Source organism: Oncorhynchus masou, chromosome 28 (assembly GCF_036934945.1).
Source record: "Oncorhynchus masou masou isolate Uvic2021 chromosome 28, UVic_Omas_1.1, whole genome shotgun sequence".
Lineage (NCBI taxonomy): Eukaryota > Metazoa > Chordata > Actinopteri > Salmoniformes > Salmonidae > Oncorhynchus > Oncorhynchus masou.
Window position 1 is genome coordinate 23,084,076 of NC_088239.1, and position 14,836 is coordinate 23,098,911.

At 45.0% G+C, this 14,836-nt stretch overlaps 1 protein-coding gene across 1 annotated transcript in view; it reads right to left on the reverse strand.

Moving 5' to 3' along the window:
• Nucleotides 1–14,163, reverse strand: part of LOC135517367 (collagen alpha-1(XXI) chain-like) — a 52,505-nt gene extending 38,342 nt beyond the window's left edge. The window contains exons 1-5 of the mRNA XM_064941597.1: nucleotides 14,007–14,163; nucleotides 7,448–7,566; nucleotides 1,735–1,871; nucleotides 1,155–1,578; nucleotides 378–543 (exon numbers count right to left, since the gene is read on the reverse strand). Coding sequence (XP_064797669.1) covers nucleotides 378–543; nucleotides 1,155–1,578; nucleotides 1,735–1,871; nucleotides 7,448–7,529 — 809 coding nt within the window. The 5' untranslated portion in view covers nucleotides 7,530–7,566; nucleotides 14,007–14,163. The remainder of the gene's footprint in view (nucleotides 1–377; nucleotides 544–1,154; nucleotides 1,579–1,734; nucleotides 1,872–7,447; nucleotides 7,567–14,006) is intronic.
• Nucleotides 14,164–14,836: the final 673 nt, after the last annotated feature.

Consider the following 14,836-nt stretch of genomic DNA (forward strand, 5'->3'; position numbering starts at 1 on the left):
TTGTGACAGAGAAATAGCATTGTATCTGGTCAAACACCATTTTTTCCAACAGTTTTCTAAGAGCTGGCAGCTAGCTGATAGGTCGCTCTGATAGAACCAGTAAAGGCCACTTTACCATTCTTGGGCAGCGGAATGACTTTGGCTTCCCACCAGGCCTGAGGACAAACACTTTGCTCTAGGTTCAGATTAAAGATATGGCATATAGGAGTTGCTATAGAGTCATCGACCATCCTCAGTAGCTTTCCATCTAAGTTGTCAATGCCAGGAGGTTTGTCATTATTGATCGTAACAATAATATGAGATAAGTATGAGTTCAAAATAGCTAAGCAAAGGAATTGAGGACCATGGTTGATGTGGAGGCTGAAGGGGAGACCCACCTTGTGTTCTCTGTGATGTCTGTTGAGGTGGTCAAGGAGAAGGCTGTCTCAGACACCAGAGAGCCTTGGATCTTTTTGGTCTTCTGGTGGATATTCATGCCCAGCATCAACTCAAAGCCCTTCTCATCCCTGGAGGCCACTGGGATACGCGTAGGACACACAGACTCTTTGGACAGGAAATGACATCACATATGTCTCAGTGTGTTGTGGCATATCTACCGTAGATACAATCTAGATTGTATTTGAACATGCATGCCAAACATTATAATTAACCCATTTTGACTAGCTTCTCTTTGTAAGTAGTGAACGGGCTCCTATGGCTTCGTAAACGTTGTTGACAAATTTCTGTGCAGTTTATGGTCAAACAATGCCTCCAGCTGCAGTGTGGTTGGCAACAGCGAGCGTATCACATCTGTTATCCTGCCACCATATTTTCTAATGCCCTTTCTTTACGGCGCCACATGTCCCTGGTTTGGCTCCAGTGCCTGCGGCTTCCCACTTCACAAAGCGTGAGTGGTGTGCAGCCTGCTTTCAGGGCAAACCTCCAGTCTCTTAAATAGGCATAGTAGCCGGGGCCCCGCACGAGATGTGACCCAATTAATGCTTTCTGTACTCTTGCAACCAAAAAGTGAAAGAAGTCCAGGTGAAAGAAAATGAACGAAATCAAGGAAAAGGAATAGCGGCAACTCACCCTCGAGTCCTAAACCCACTGTTTGGGGAACTCTATCCTAGCACACCTCCAGGTAGCAGGACACCTCCTACCTTACACTCACTCACCCTCACACAGTCTCTGCTCCATGGAGTCTCGGATTCGGTCTATGTTGGCGTAGTCCTCGGCATACAACACGTAGGTCCCCCCCGGCTTGTTGGCGATGGACATCAGCTCTGAGGTGGTGATCTCGGTGCCCACTCCCACGGCGAACACAATGACGCCTTGCGCCCGTGCCTCCACGCTAGCATCCACCACATCATCCTGGGACTTTCCGTCCGTCACCACCACCGCAATGCGGTTCTTGACGGTGCTGGTGCGCTGCGAGGACGGGAACACATGATCTACGGCGAACTTGATGGCTCGGCCCGTCTGAGTGTTCCCGCCCAGATAGCTGATGCCCTCGATGGCCTGGATGAGGTCCGGGCCACCGTGGTGCTTCCCCAAGGGGATCTCCAGACGAGGGGTGTCGCTGTACTGCACCACGGCCACCTAGTTCAACATAGTCTTATTTGAATATGTCAAAAAAGTTCAATTTAACCATTGTAGTTATATGTCAACTATGCTGTCATATGTCACTTTCGGTGACATATTACGGTAACACTGTACCGCAACTTAAGGTGCAGTGTTACACATATTCGTTCTGACCTGTGAGTAGTGGGAGCTGATGTCGAAGCCGCTGGTGATGTTGACGAGCCAGCTCTTGGCCTTTTTGAAGTCACTGTGGCCCACGCTCCACGAGCCATCTATGATGTAGACTAGGTCATTCACCGCCGTGCTGCAGCCTAGGAGGGGTGGTCACAGGTGTACACACACACACAGTCATAGATACATTAATGTACATGCACACACACACATCCACACACACACCTCAAAAATAAGATATGATCATGTACAATGTCAAAACTTTCCATATTTAGCTCCAAACATGTCCTTCGTAATCAGGGCTAGCCCTCCCATTAGGCAAGATTAGGCCGCCGTCGAAGGCGGGACTTGAATTTGGAGCGGCATTTTGACAATTGGCTGCTGCCCTCGGCTACTACACCGGCCGCGGCACCCCAGCCACCAGCTCATAGTGTTGCTGCAGTTCCCGCCCCCACCCCATTCCCGCTTCTCCCGAAGTTCACTACCACTATCCTTGGTAGCTCTGGTGATGTGTGTGTTTATATGGGAGTATCCAATTGTGAAACATTAATAAAAATGACTCTGCCAATTAGATTATTGTATTTTTTTATGTTTGTGTGTAACGAAAACTATTAGTGATTAAGGCAGTGGCCTAACCTAGCCTGTTAACATTAGCTAGCTACTACTAGTGGATATCATTTTAGCTAAAAGTAATCTATAGAGATTTGAAGTGAACATTTAAAAAATCAATGAGAAAAGAAGCACAATCTCTAACCAAAGAAATTCGCTGGTGAAATGTATCAGCGTGCAGCAAAGTCCATCAGCCATGTGGAGAATGAAGAGTTTTTGTTGGCCCACTACAATAGGAGGAAGGCGAACAGGGAGATAGTGGAGAGAACAAGGTTAGACTATTCCAAGCCTATTTGCCTATTCCAAGTTTTGCTGCAAACTTTTTGCTGCACACGAGTGCAAATATGCGCTGGTCAGGGATGGAACAAGGGATTGGAAGAATATGTGCCACCTCCTCAGCTCGCATGAGAAGTCGCATGACCACCTAGATAGCTTCCAGAGATGGAAGGAGCTGGAGATCAAGCTTGTCACGCCTTGGTCTTAGTATTTTGTGTTTTAGTTAATTAGTTGGTCAGGCCAGGGTGTGACATGGGTTTATGTTATTGTGTTGTCATATTGGGGTTTTTGTAGGCATTGGGATTGTGGTTGATTAGGGGTGTGTTTAGTTTAGGTTTGGCTGCCTGAAGCGGTTCTCAATCAGAGTCAGGTGATTCTTGTTGTATCTGATAGGGAACCGTATTTAGGTAGCCTGGGTTTCACTGTATATTTCGTGGGTGATTGTTCCTGTCTCTGTGTAGTTTCACCAGATAGGCTGTAATTAGGTTTCACGTTCCGTTTTGTTGTTTTGTATTTGCCTCAGTTATTTTCATGTATTCGTCATTTGTTTCATTAAAAAACATGAGTAATCAACACGCTGCATTTCGGTCCGACTCTCTTTCGACAAACGAAGAACGCCGTTACAGAATCACCCACCACACACGGACCGAGCAGCGTGTTAACAGGCAGGAGCCACAGAAGAGGCAACAGAAGCAGCTTCAGTGGGAACTGGACGGAAAAGGACCCTGGGCTCAGCCTGGTGAATATCGCCGCCCCAAGGAGGAACTAGAGGCGGATAAAGCGGAGAGGCGCTGGTATGAGGAGGCAGCAAGGCGACGTGGATGGAAGCCCGGGAATCAGCCCCAAAAATTTCTTGGGGGGAAGCTTACAGGGAGTATGGCTACGCCAGGTAGGAGACCTGCGCAAACTCCCTGTGCTTACCGGGGGGCTAGAGAGACCGGGCAGGCACCGTGTTATGCAGTGGTGCGTACGGTGTCCCCAGTGCGGGTGCATAGCCCGGTGCGGTATATTTCAGCTCAGCGTATCGGCCGGGCTAGATTGAGCGTCGAGCCAAATGCCATGAAGCCGGCTCTACGCATCTGGTCACCAGTGCGTCTCCTTGGGCCGGCTTACATGGCACCAGCCTTGCGCTCGGTGTCTCCGGTTCACCTACATAGCCCAGTGCGGGCTATTCCACCTCGCCGCACTGGCAGGGCGACCGAGAGTATTCAACCGGGTAAGGTTGGGCAGGCTCGGTGCTCAAGAGCTCCAGTGCGCCTGCACGGTCCGGTCTATCCAGTACCACCTCCACACCCCAGCCCTCCGGTAGCAGCTCCCCGCACCAGGCTTCCTGTGCGTTTCCTCGGCCCAATACCACCAGTGCCAGCACCACGCATCAGGCCTACAGTGCGCCTCGCCTCTCCTGCGCTGTCGGAGCCTTTCTCCTCTCCTGCGCTGTCGGAGCCTCCCGCCTGTTCAGCGCTTCTAGAGCCTTCCTCCTCTACAGCGCTGCCGGAGCCTCCTGCCTGTTTGGAGCAGCCTGAGCTGCCAGTCTGCATGGAGCAGCCAGAGATGCCAGTCTGCATGGAGCAGCTAGAGCTGCCAGTCTGCATGGAGCAGCCAGAGCTGTCAGTCTGCTTGGAGCAGTCAGAGCTGTCAGTCTGCAAGAAGCCGCCAAAGCTGTCAATCTGCATGGAGCAGCCAGAGCTGCCAGTCTGCATGGAGCAGCTAGAGCTGCCAGTCTGCATGGAGCAGCTAGAGCTGCCAGTCTGCATGGAGCAGCCAGAGCTGCCAGTCTGCATGGAGTTGCCAGTCTGCATGGAGCTGCCAGTCTGCAAGGAGCTGCCAGTCTGCAAGGAGCTGCCAGTCTGCATGGAGCAGCTAGAGCTGCCAGTCTGCATGGAGCAGCTAGAGCTGTCAGTCTGCATGGAGCAGCCAGAGCTGTCAGTCTGCTTGGAGCAGCCAGAGCTGCCAGTCTGCAAGGAGCTGCCAGTCGGAAAGGAGCTGCCAGTCGGAAAGGAGCTGCCAAAGCTGTTAGCCTGCATGGAACAGTCAGAGCTGTCAGTCTGCAAGAAGCCGCCAGAGCTGTCAATCAGCATGGAGCAGCCAGAGCCGTCAGTCAGCATGAGGCAGCCAGAGCCGTCAGTCTGCCAGGATCCGCCAGTCAGCCAGACTCTTCCAGATCTGCCAGTCAACCAGACTCTTCCAGATCTGCCAGTCAGCCAGACTCTTCCAGATCTGCCAGTCAGCCAGACTCTTCCAGATCTGCCAGTCAGCCAGACTCTTCCAGATCCGCCAGTCAGCCAGACTCTTCCAGATCCGCCAGTCAGCCAGACTCTTCCAGATCTGCCAGTCAGCCAGACTCTTCCAGATCCGCCAGTCAGCCAGACTCTTCCAGATCTGCCAGTCAGTCAGACTCTTCCAGATCTGCCAGTCAGCCAGACTCTTCCAGATCTGCCAGTCAACCAGACTCTTTCAGATCTGCCAGTCAACCAGAATCTTCCAGATCTGCCAGTCAACCAGACTCTTCCAGATCTGCTAGTCAACCAGACTCTTCCAGATCTGCTAGTCAACCAGACTCTTCCAGATCCGCCAGTCAGCCAGGATCTGCCAGAACTGCCAGCCAGCCAGGATCTGCCGGATTCAACTGCCTGGCTGGGCTTCCTCTCAGTGCTGGGCTGCCCCTCAGTCCCGAGCTGCCCCTCAGTCCCAAGCTTCCCCTCAGTCCCGAGCTTCCCCTCAGTCCCGAGCTGCTTCAGTCCCGAGCTGCCCCTCAGTCCCGAGCTGCCCCTCAGTCCCGAGCTGCCCCTCAGTCCCGAGCTGCCCCTCAGTCACGAGCTACTCCTCAGTTCAGTGGGGTTCTGGGTGAGGACTATTAGGCCATGGTCGGCGGCGAGGGTGGATTATCCCAGGACGCGAAGGGGAGGAACTATGACATTTATGGAGTGGGGTCCACGTCCCGAGCCGGAACCGCCACCATGGACAGACGCCCACCCGGACCCTCCCTATGGTTTTGAGGTGCGTCCGGGAGTCCGCACCTTAGGGGGGGTTCTGTCACGCCTTGGTCTTAGTATTTTGTGTTTTAGTTAATTAGTTGGTCAGGCCAGGGTGTGACATGGGTTTATGTTATTGTGTTGTCGTATTGGGGTTTTTGTAGGCATTGGGATTGTGGTTGATTAGGGGTGTGTTTAGTTTAAGTTTGGCTGAGTCAGGTGATTCTTGTTGTATCTGATAGGGAACCGTATTTAGGTAGCCTGGGTTTCACTGTATATTTCGTGGGTGATTGTTCCTGTCTCTGTGTAGTTTCACCAGATAGGCTGTAATTAGGTTTCACGTTCCGTTTTGTTGTTTTGTATTTGTCTCAGTTATTTTCATGTATTCGTCATTTGTTTCATTAAAAAACATGAGTAACCAACACGCTGCATTTCGGTCCGACTCTCTTTCGACAAACGAAGAACGTTACAAAGCTGGTGTCCAAGCAAACTCAGATGGTTTGATTTCAGGACCATAGACAGCTACCGAGAGAAAACATCGCTGACTGCAATGCAGCACCACAGCAGATGATAGAAGCCACTAGGTGGAGACAAAATAAATAAATTGTTGAAACTGATGTCGGACAATCAAATTCAATATGTAAATAAACTACATTTGTTAAGGCTGGGTCATTGACATAAAGCTTATTTTACACTGCTCCAGTGAAACGAGGCCCGCCCTGCATTTATGAAAGCAGTTGTTTCCAAAGTTCAAATGATCTTACTCTGTTTTACAGTCCTACAGAAATATTAAAATATATGTTAAATGTGTTATATAAAAGTGATATTTTTATTTTAATTGTAACAATTATGGAGCCGTGCTATGTGTGATAACAGGTGTTATATACAAGAAACGTGTTTTCCTACTATAGGTAGTAGGTTGCATAGTGATAGCAACATTGTAACTCTACGATGCAGGGGTTAAAGATAATTGGAGCTTATTTCTTCATCTTCCAATAAATAAGTGGTAAACCTACCTGTTTGACAGACACAATTATCCTATCCATATATGTCGGTATAGCCAACTACTCCAATACTGTCGCGTGCACTGATTAAATACCTTTGTGTCTGGGAAGGGCGTGGTGTGTTTGACTACCGGGGCTCAAATTGAAGCAGTTAAAGAGAGGGCAAAAAGAGAGGGCAAAAAGGATATATATTGTTTGCTTTATATTTTGAAATAAATACATAAATGTATCCAGATTATATCAAGCGTTCAATAACAATGCTTAACTCGGTGATGCCTTATGGTAGAAACAAGCTCTAAAATGCTTGGGAAAGACTCAACTCCAATGCATATGATGATATATTGATTCCTCTCTATGACAATCTCAAGCTGAGCTGCAGCCTATAATATTCAAGGAGATGAAAACACTTGACTTTGCTATTGTGTCCCTACTAATTAAGCTTTCTCTTTCTGAAAAGAAAACGTGTTTGTTTAAACCCAGGCATGTCTACGATGTCATTATTTTTGTCTCGCCTACGGCGCAGAACGTCCAGGGCATTGCTGATTTTATCAGCGTAATCAGATTGAAAATATTAGACTATGTTATTGACATTGAACTGATTATATAGCCTACTAACCAGGTGTGTTAAAAAGTGGTGTTTATTCGTAGCATATGCCTATTAATTGGTCTGCTATTATGTTCTGTTCCTCCAACTTTTAGCTGAGAAAATAAATTGGCCCAAGGCCAAACCTATGGGGGGGCGGCAGAACGTCCAGGACCGGCCCTGTTCGTATTTTGAGATGCAAGGTTTAACCTGCATGTTTTCTACAGAACAGATTAGATATACCATACCAAATGTAGATACACTGTACATACCAGCTCTGATATCCTCCTCCTCTATTGCCTGTAGATATGCCAGAAACAGCAGCATAGTCAGTGACCTTAATGTCCATGCCATTGTTCTTTAAGAGGTGTCCCGGTCCAGTCTTCACAGTCTGAAATTAATACTTTCACAGTTGAAAAATGCATGTTTATAATTTACAGTATGTAAATCAACAGATTGGATTTCGGATCAGAGAATGTCAAGGAGATATAAAACGTCAAGAACAAACAGCAGTTTGATATGTGCAGATGTTGAAGTAAGCTGTTCTGAGATTTCATGTCAACTCTCATTTCAGACCTGAATGTCACATTTTCCAAATGTAATCACATGTAAAAACCCTCTATACGCTATCAAAATACAAAACAGCATTCACCACGTACTGTGAATTTAATTGAACTGTCACTGAAATGCCTAACACCATTCCTGTTTAGAACGGGCCTGTGGTACACCCACTCATTCATATGCCTGTTCTTCCGAGAGTCTGCTGTCTCTTTTTACAAGAGAGAATGTTATGCTAATCAGCTCTGTTTTGTTTCATGCAATGTAAATGGGACAGATGCGTCAGATGAGCAACCAGGCAAACTCTAAATAATGTACATAAAAAGGGCATGAATAAAACAGCATATGTCAGGAAACTGTACTTGTACGTCCATGGGCTGAAAACAAGAACCTCTCTCCCTCTCCCCCTAAAAGCTGTTTTTTTTCTTCCCCCACCCCTTAAAAAATATCTTGGTAAGGGAGACATTTTGCATTATGCCATAAGACGTGTGGTCTGTTTTTTTGTGGGGGCCAGCCCACTTTCATTTAGCTTAGAAACATTGCCCCACCGACCACAGGCCTCAGCCAAAGTAAATAACAATGTAGGCAGAACGTTAGAGAACACAACACGAAAATAAACATGGCATGCTGCAGTGTGTTGGCAGGCAGGCTGAAGACAGGGGTGGGACGGCACACAGACACACATCTCTCTATGCGGCGGATGTCAGTCGTGGCCAGACTGCTTCCTCCCTCCACTTCAAATCCTTCTCCACTACCATGTCATTTGAATGTCAATAGACATTCTTTTCTTTTTTTAAGTCTGATCAAACAAGCATCGAGTTGTTCTGCTTCAAGTCATGGATAGAGAGCCATGAATTTCATCAAACAGCCTTGAGACCAAGTGAATAACATGTTTGTTAACATGGGGGTTCTGAGTCACAGGGATATGTAACTCTCAGGCTGTCAAGACGGTAAGTTCTTTTGAGGTAAAGGAGTGGCCTGAGTTCAAGTATCAGACACAGGGGTTAAGAGAGAGAAAAGAGACAAATGTGTCCAATGCTGGCCTCCATTCACTACTTCTCCAAGCGGTCTTGTAAAATGGTAGTACAGGTAGTAAAATGTTACAGCCTGGCTGTAACTGCAGGTCCTAGGAGAGGGCACTCAGGACATTCCTAGGGACATGGGAAATCAATTCCCTCGTAAATCATCTGTGTGCAGCGTTTCCCTCCATCTCACTACAGTGATGGTTCCACTAAACCTGAAAATCATCCATCAGTGGTAAACAGAGCACCAGAACTGTGAATCAGGCATTAAAACAAAACCAAAAATATATATATACACATTGTGGCTCGTTTATGAATGAATCACTGAGAAGCGACGTTACATCCATCACCAAGAACATTTAATCATTTCCCTGGCTTTATGTCCTACACAACAAATTTGTGGCTGTTGGGTTGAGGTAAAAAAGGTTGTGAGTGTTATGTCTACCCGAGTGTCGATTATAGTGGTGTTAACACCAGTGGGATTTAAATTGACGCCACCTGCAGTGAAAAAAATGAAGTGTTTCACAGTGGAATCGACACCGCATGGTGTTGTTGTTACTCAACTGTGTTGAGTTAATTTATGTTAATCCTCTTGAGAGTGAAAAAGACCTGTGAGGGGCCTCTATCATATTTCGCAGCATGTTTTGTTGTAGGTTTATTTTGAGAAAAGTTTGCTTTAATATACAGTACCAGTCAAAAGTTTGGACACACCAACTAATTCGAGGATTTTTCTTTATTTTAACTATTTTCTACATTGTAGAATAATAGTGAAGACATCACAACTATGAAGTAACACATATAGAATCATGTAGTAACCAAACAAGTTTTCAACAAATCAAAACATAGTTTATATTTTAGATACTTCAAAGTAGCCACCCTTTGCCCTGATGACAGCTTTGCAATGCAATCTAATACAATATAAGTGTTTGGAATTATTGCTCCCATTACTGAAATGGTTGTTCCAATTTAGATGGTTTAGGTAGTCTTTTATGACAAGTTCATCACCATAGCACTCATTCTGAATTTAAATTGTGGCTGATAAAAGTTCAAATGATTATAATGCGGCGGCAGTTAGGAGCGTTAATTACTGGCCCAATGCTCCTACCCGCCAGGCTGACTGCTGCCGCATTATAATAATCATAACCGAAAGGTTGCTGGATCAAACCCCGAGCTAACAAACTAAAAATCTGTCATTCTGCCCCTGAGCAAGGCAATTAACCCACTTTTCCCCAGGTGCCGATGCTGTCGATTAAGGCACCTCTCTGATTCAGAGGGGTTGGGTTAAATACAGAAGACACATTTCAGTTGAATGCATGACTAGGTATCCCCCTTTCCCTTCCCTAATTGTTGAAAATCTTCCCTATGGCTGGATTCCAATAGGAATACCAGCATAGTGACCTGCAGGGGGTATAACTAAGGGCCTTATGAAATGTATGATGTAAGGTCATGAATGGTTTACTTTATACTCAAAAACATTGACTTGGGCTGTAGCTTGTGGAAGGCTTCAGTAATGAACATTAATGAATGCAACAACCATGTCTCTGTAACTAACAAACACAGTCATGGGTGGGTAACTCGTAAGTTCACTCGAAATGTACCCTGGGAAATATGCAGATAAGGCTTTACACCCTACAGTGTTAAAACGACCCCCCTATTTGAGATGGTCACCTATAATTTCAAAGAAAGTGTTACATTTAACACTGTGGGTGTTAAAATTCTGATCGCAAATTTGCTTTGTAGATGTGTCTCCTGTCTTAACCCAATATCTTCTAACTGACATCCTAATCTTTACACTTGATTATAAAACTTTCCACATTAGTCCTGTTTTGCAAGGACAATGAACAATGCTAGGGATTATGCACACTCGCTGTTGATCCATCCTCACTTCACTGGCACAGTATACATGACATACTGCCATGCCACCTCTCTCTCTCCACAGCCACATGTGTCTGTTTGCTTGCATTGCATGATGTAATAAGATCCAAATAACCATCCGGTTTCAATGGTGGGAGCAGCTGATATGTTTCTCCATTGAGTGTGAGGGTGTTGGGTATTTGGCTGGCTAAATAGTGGGGAACCCTGAGATTTTCCTCCAGATGTGTAACGGTTGTGGCATAATGGTACTTTTCAACCGAAGGCCATCTGTGTGTTTTCTTATGTACCAAATCCACAAGTTCCCTTCCATAGCTTGTGGAAATTCCTCATCACACATGAAAATGAAAGAATCTGTCCATCGACTGAGGTTTCCTGTTTCCTCTGAGCTTACACATTTTGTGCCAAAAGCGATCAGTAAAAGTGAGCTAGACAGGTCAAGGGTAAACGCGTTAACATCTCAGCATTCGTCTGTTGTGAAAAAAGATGCATTCTGTTCAGGCTCCATAACATTGGTTGAATGTGGCAAGATGACCTCAAGATGTTCACAGTTATGGATTGGCCTCCATTATGGTTTAAGAAATAATGTTCAGTTTGAGTGATGTTGTAACCAGTCAAACTCAATAGCTCTTCTTGTCTTCTTCTCTCCATTTACACTGATGTGAAAGAACTGAACTGGTCAAATTGCATTCCTTGTAGGCACCCATAACATGGAGAGGAAATGAGAAGAAGAAGCTGAGATACTCCCATTGACATGCTCACCATTCAATGAGAACTAACTGGAACATTTCCTATGAACGCCCTTTTCATAATACATTAAACGTGTGTTTATAATGCCTTATGAGCTATGCATAAAAAGCGTCCCTCTAAGACAGGCCGAAGCATTAGAGCACTCTTTTTCTTTCCTTGCTGCGTCCATCCAGGCGGGCACAACAACATCAGCAGCTATAAATTCCCCATGGGCCACTCCTAGTGAAACACATCAGTCATTACACAGATGATTTACACACGCATGGCATAGCGGCAAGCCTCGAACCTGAATTGCTTGGAGCCTCGCGGAACATTTGGGAATCACTGGTGCGGTCAGTGCAACCACTCCCATTACAATCAATTACATCATCTTATTAACAGGTACAGTATGTCTTTATTCAGCGTTCTCCTTCCACTCATCTCAATGTGGATGAATAAACATGAAGGTAGCTAAACCGCACTGAGGCACCATTGTGAATACAAAAATGCTAATTGAATCTATCAAGGATGTAATGAACTACATTAATGATGTGTGTGTGTGTGTGTGTGTGTGTGTGTGTGTGTGTGTGTGTGTGTGTGTGTGTGTGTGTGTGAGGGAGAGAGAGAGAGAGTGACTGAGTGCATAAAGAGATCTCTGGGAATTGATGCATCAAAACCCATTGTCAATTGAACAAGGGAGTTCTAGGGGAGAGCTGGCTTTTAGTCCTACTAAAATGATTGCAGATTGCTGCAATTCCTCAGGGACTTGGCACAGTACAATGGGCTACATGGAGGACCTACATTAAAAATACTGATAAACCGAGTTTGCCGTGTTTATAATTCAAACCGATTTTCCCCATGACTTCATATATATTCTTGTGATGCACTGTTCATTGTTGTTGAGTGAATTCACTAGGAATGACAATACACTTCATGAAGGGGTTCCTTGACTGGCGCAGTGGTCTAAGGCACTGCATCACCGTGCTAGAGGCATCACCATAGACCAGCGTTCGATCCCGGGCTGTATCACAAATGGCCGTGATCGGGAATTCCATATGGCGGCGCACAATTGGCCCAGCATCGTCCGGGTTAGGGGAGGGTTTGGCCGGGGTAGGCTGTCTTTGTAAACAAGAATTTATTCTTAACTCACTTGCCTCATTAAATAAAGGTTAAATAAATAGGTAGGTTGTTGTCAGCTTTTGAAGAACATATCCATGTTCATTTGGTCCCTGAAATATCATGCAGGAATATCTTGCGTTTTAGGTGCTATATTTGTCCATCTGTATCCACTCGACTCCTAACGTCATATTTAGTCCCTACACTGCCAGAAAATGTGGCTTCTTCAGTTTACAGAACAGCCTTCTTCAGATTTCAGATATGTAATCATTTCAGTTGCAACACACATTGGCCATGGTTGGAGGAAGGCATACTACTGTATATTCTCCTTAGCAATGTGTAATGTGCGTCTTATCAAAACCAGTGTTTGGATGCAAGGCCACACAGGCATAATCAGATATATGGCATTTATATTTGCAGCATGTCTGCCCTTTTCTGCTCAGCGACAGTTGAATTTGCAATGTTTATTTTCTGCCTCACCAACAGTTGCAGAATACAGATTCTGGGGGTACAAGACATGCTTATTCTGAAAGGCCCACTTTAAGGACAACTTAATATCATTACCATGAGGATAATCATGGTTAACCCAGAAGTAAAATCTCACAGAATTTGGTCAGCTACAGAATCTGTCCACGAGAGATCACCATGAAGGCCAAAGTACTGTACGTGATAAGCAATAAACCAATACACCACCAAATGTGACTTTTATTTTCTTTAACTGTCTCAGGTGTCTCCCCTTTGCCCCGATATGAGGACAGTTCATCATTGCCATTGCCACTGGGCAAGCATATGTTACCCTTTCAGTGCGGAGCCACCAATCTCCTTGAGGCAAGCCATGATGTAATACTGAGTAGCAAGCAAGTCAGTATCAGGCTAACTAAAAGTCAAGAATAGGCTGTTGTTACAGTACATAGCCTATAATTTCCTGCACCCAACAGGGGATTACATACTTTGTGGCTTCCCCATTAAATGTAGCCCATGCACTGACAATACTTGCTCCAGAATAGGAACAATGTAAAGAAAAGTAGCTCCAGTCATCAGCTACTCAGATAGGCTACTGTTGTAGTAGACTACCATTGCAATTCAACCCGTCACCTGAATCAGATGATACATTGTAGGCCGCATGAACCTTGCATCAGAAAAGACATTAAACCAAATGAAAACGTGCCTGTGGGATATCAGGCTACATTCCCATCACCACATTCCTCAAAAGCATGTAGCCTATCTTTGCATCAGTTATAATGTCTGAAAACGCAAATAGAGATCTGTAAAATGGGTTCCTAGGAATCTGCAATCTGATTAGCTGAAATGGGGTTCCAAGCCATTGACAATTCACTGTTATCTGCACTGTCTATGTCTAAGTAGTGTTAAGTTTCAAAGTATCAATACTTCAATTCAATTACAAATAATAATCAATCAAGACAATAGTTCATTACTTTATTAGTAATTAACTATAATGTTAAGTAATCAAAGTCGTTTTTGGAATAGCCATTAATAATTTCAGTATGAAAAAGATCTGAAAAGAAAAGCTTACCTTTTCAATTCCAGGAGACTTGTACAGTAAAAACTGTCCCTCCCCAGAGACAAACTTAAGACAAAATGATTTATTGTACAAATTCTCTGTATCGTCACTAGAGGGAGACTTCGCCATTGGTCCACAAGTGTCGCACTCGCAGGTCTTTATACGCGGGGAGCCTGTGACGTCTCATGGAACGCTCCACATGTTGCTGCTGTCACTCCCGACTGCAGACTTTGTGAAATGAGTGGGATAACCTTTAAATTCATTCATTAGACCGACACACAGGCAGAGAGACTGACACACACACACACACACACACACAGATCTTCATTGGTGATTTGTTGGTTGAAAGATACACTCACACTTATAACCTCACTTTATGACATCTTTGATTGAAAATGTCTGTGTAGGCTCCTATATTCAGTAGTAGCCTATTTTAACTTGTCTAACTGTAGATAGTTCTTTGTTGTTACGTAAATGGTTGGATACAGAACAAGCACACATTTACCTTTACTAGCCCAAATGTGAATGGAAAATGTAACAGTAGGTAAAATATTTGTCCCCTGCACAGTTTCAACCTAAATGTGTCTCAAAAACGCTCATTAGTGACTGAAAACCTTCATGAGAGAAAGTGGCATCAAGTTGACCCTTAAAATCTACCAACTACACTGTGCATGAATTATTTTTTTTGAGTTTTAATGTAGGTTACGCTTTACCAAATAGATACCCATTACAGTGTTTGAAGCAGACCAAATCCATAGATCCAGAGCCATGCTGTTGAAATACCATAGACTCCACCCTACATTCAGCCCCCTAAATTAACTATTTTCGTTCAAAACAACGAC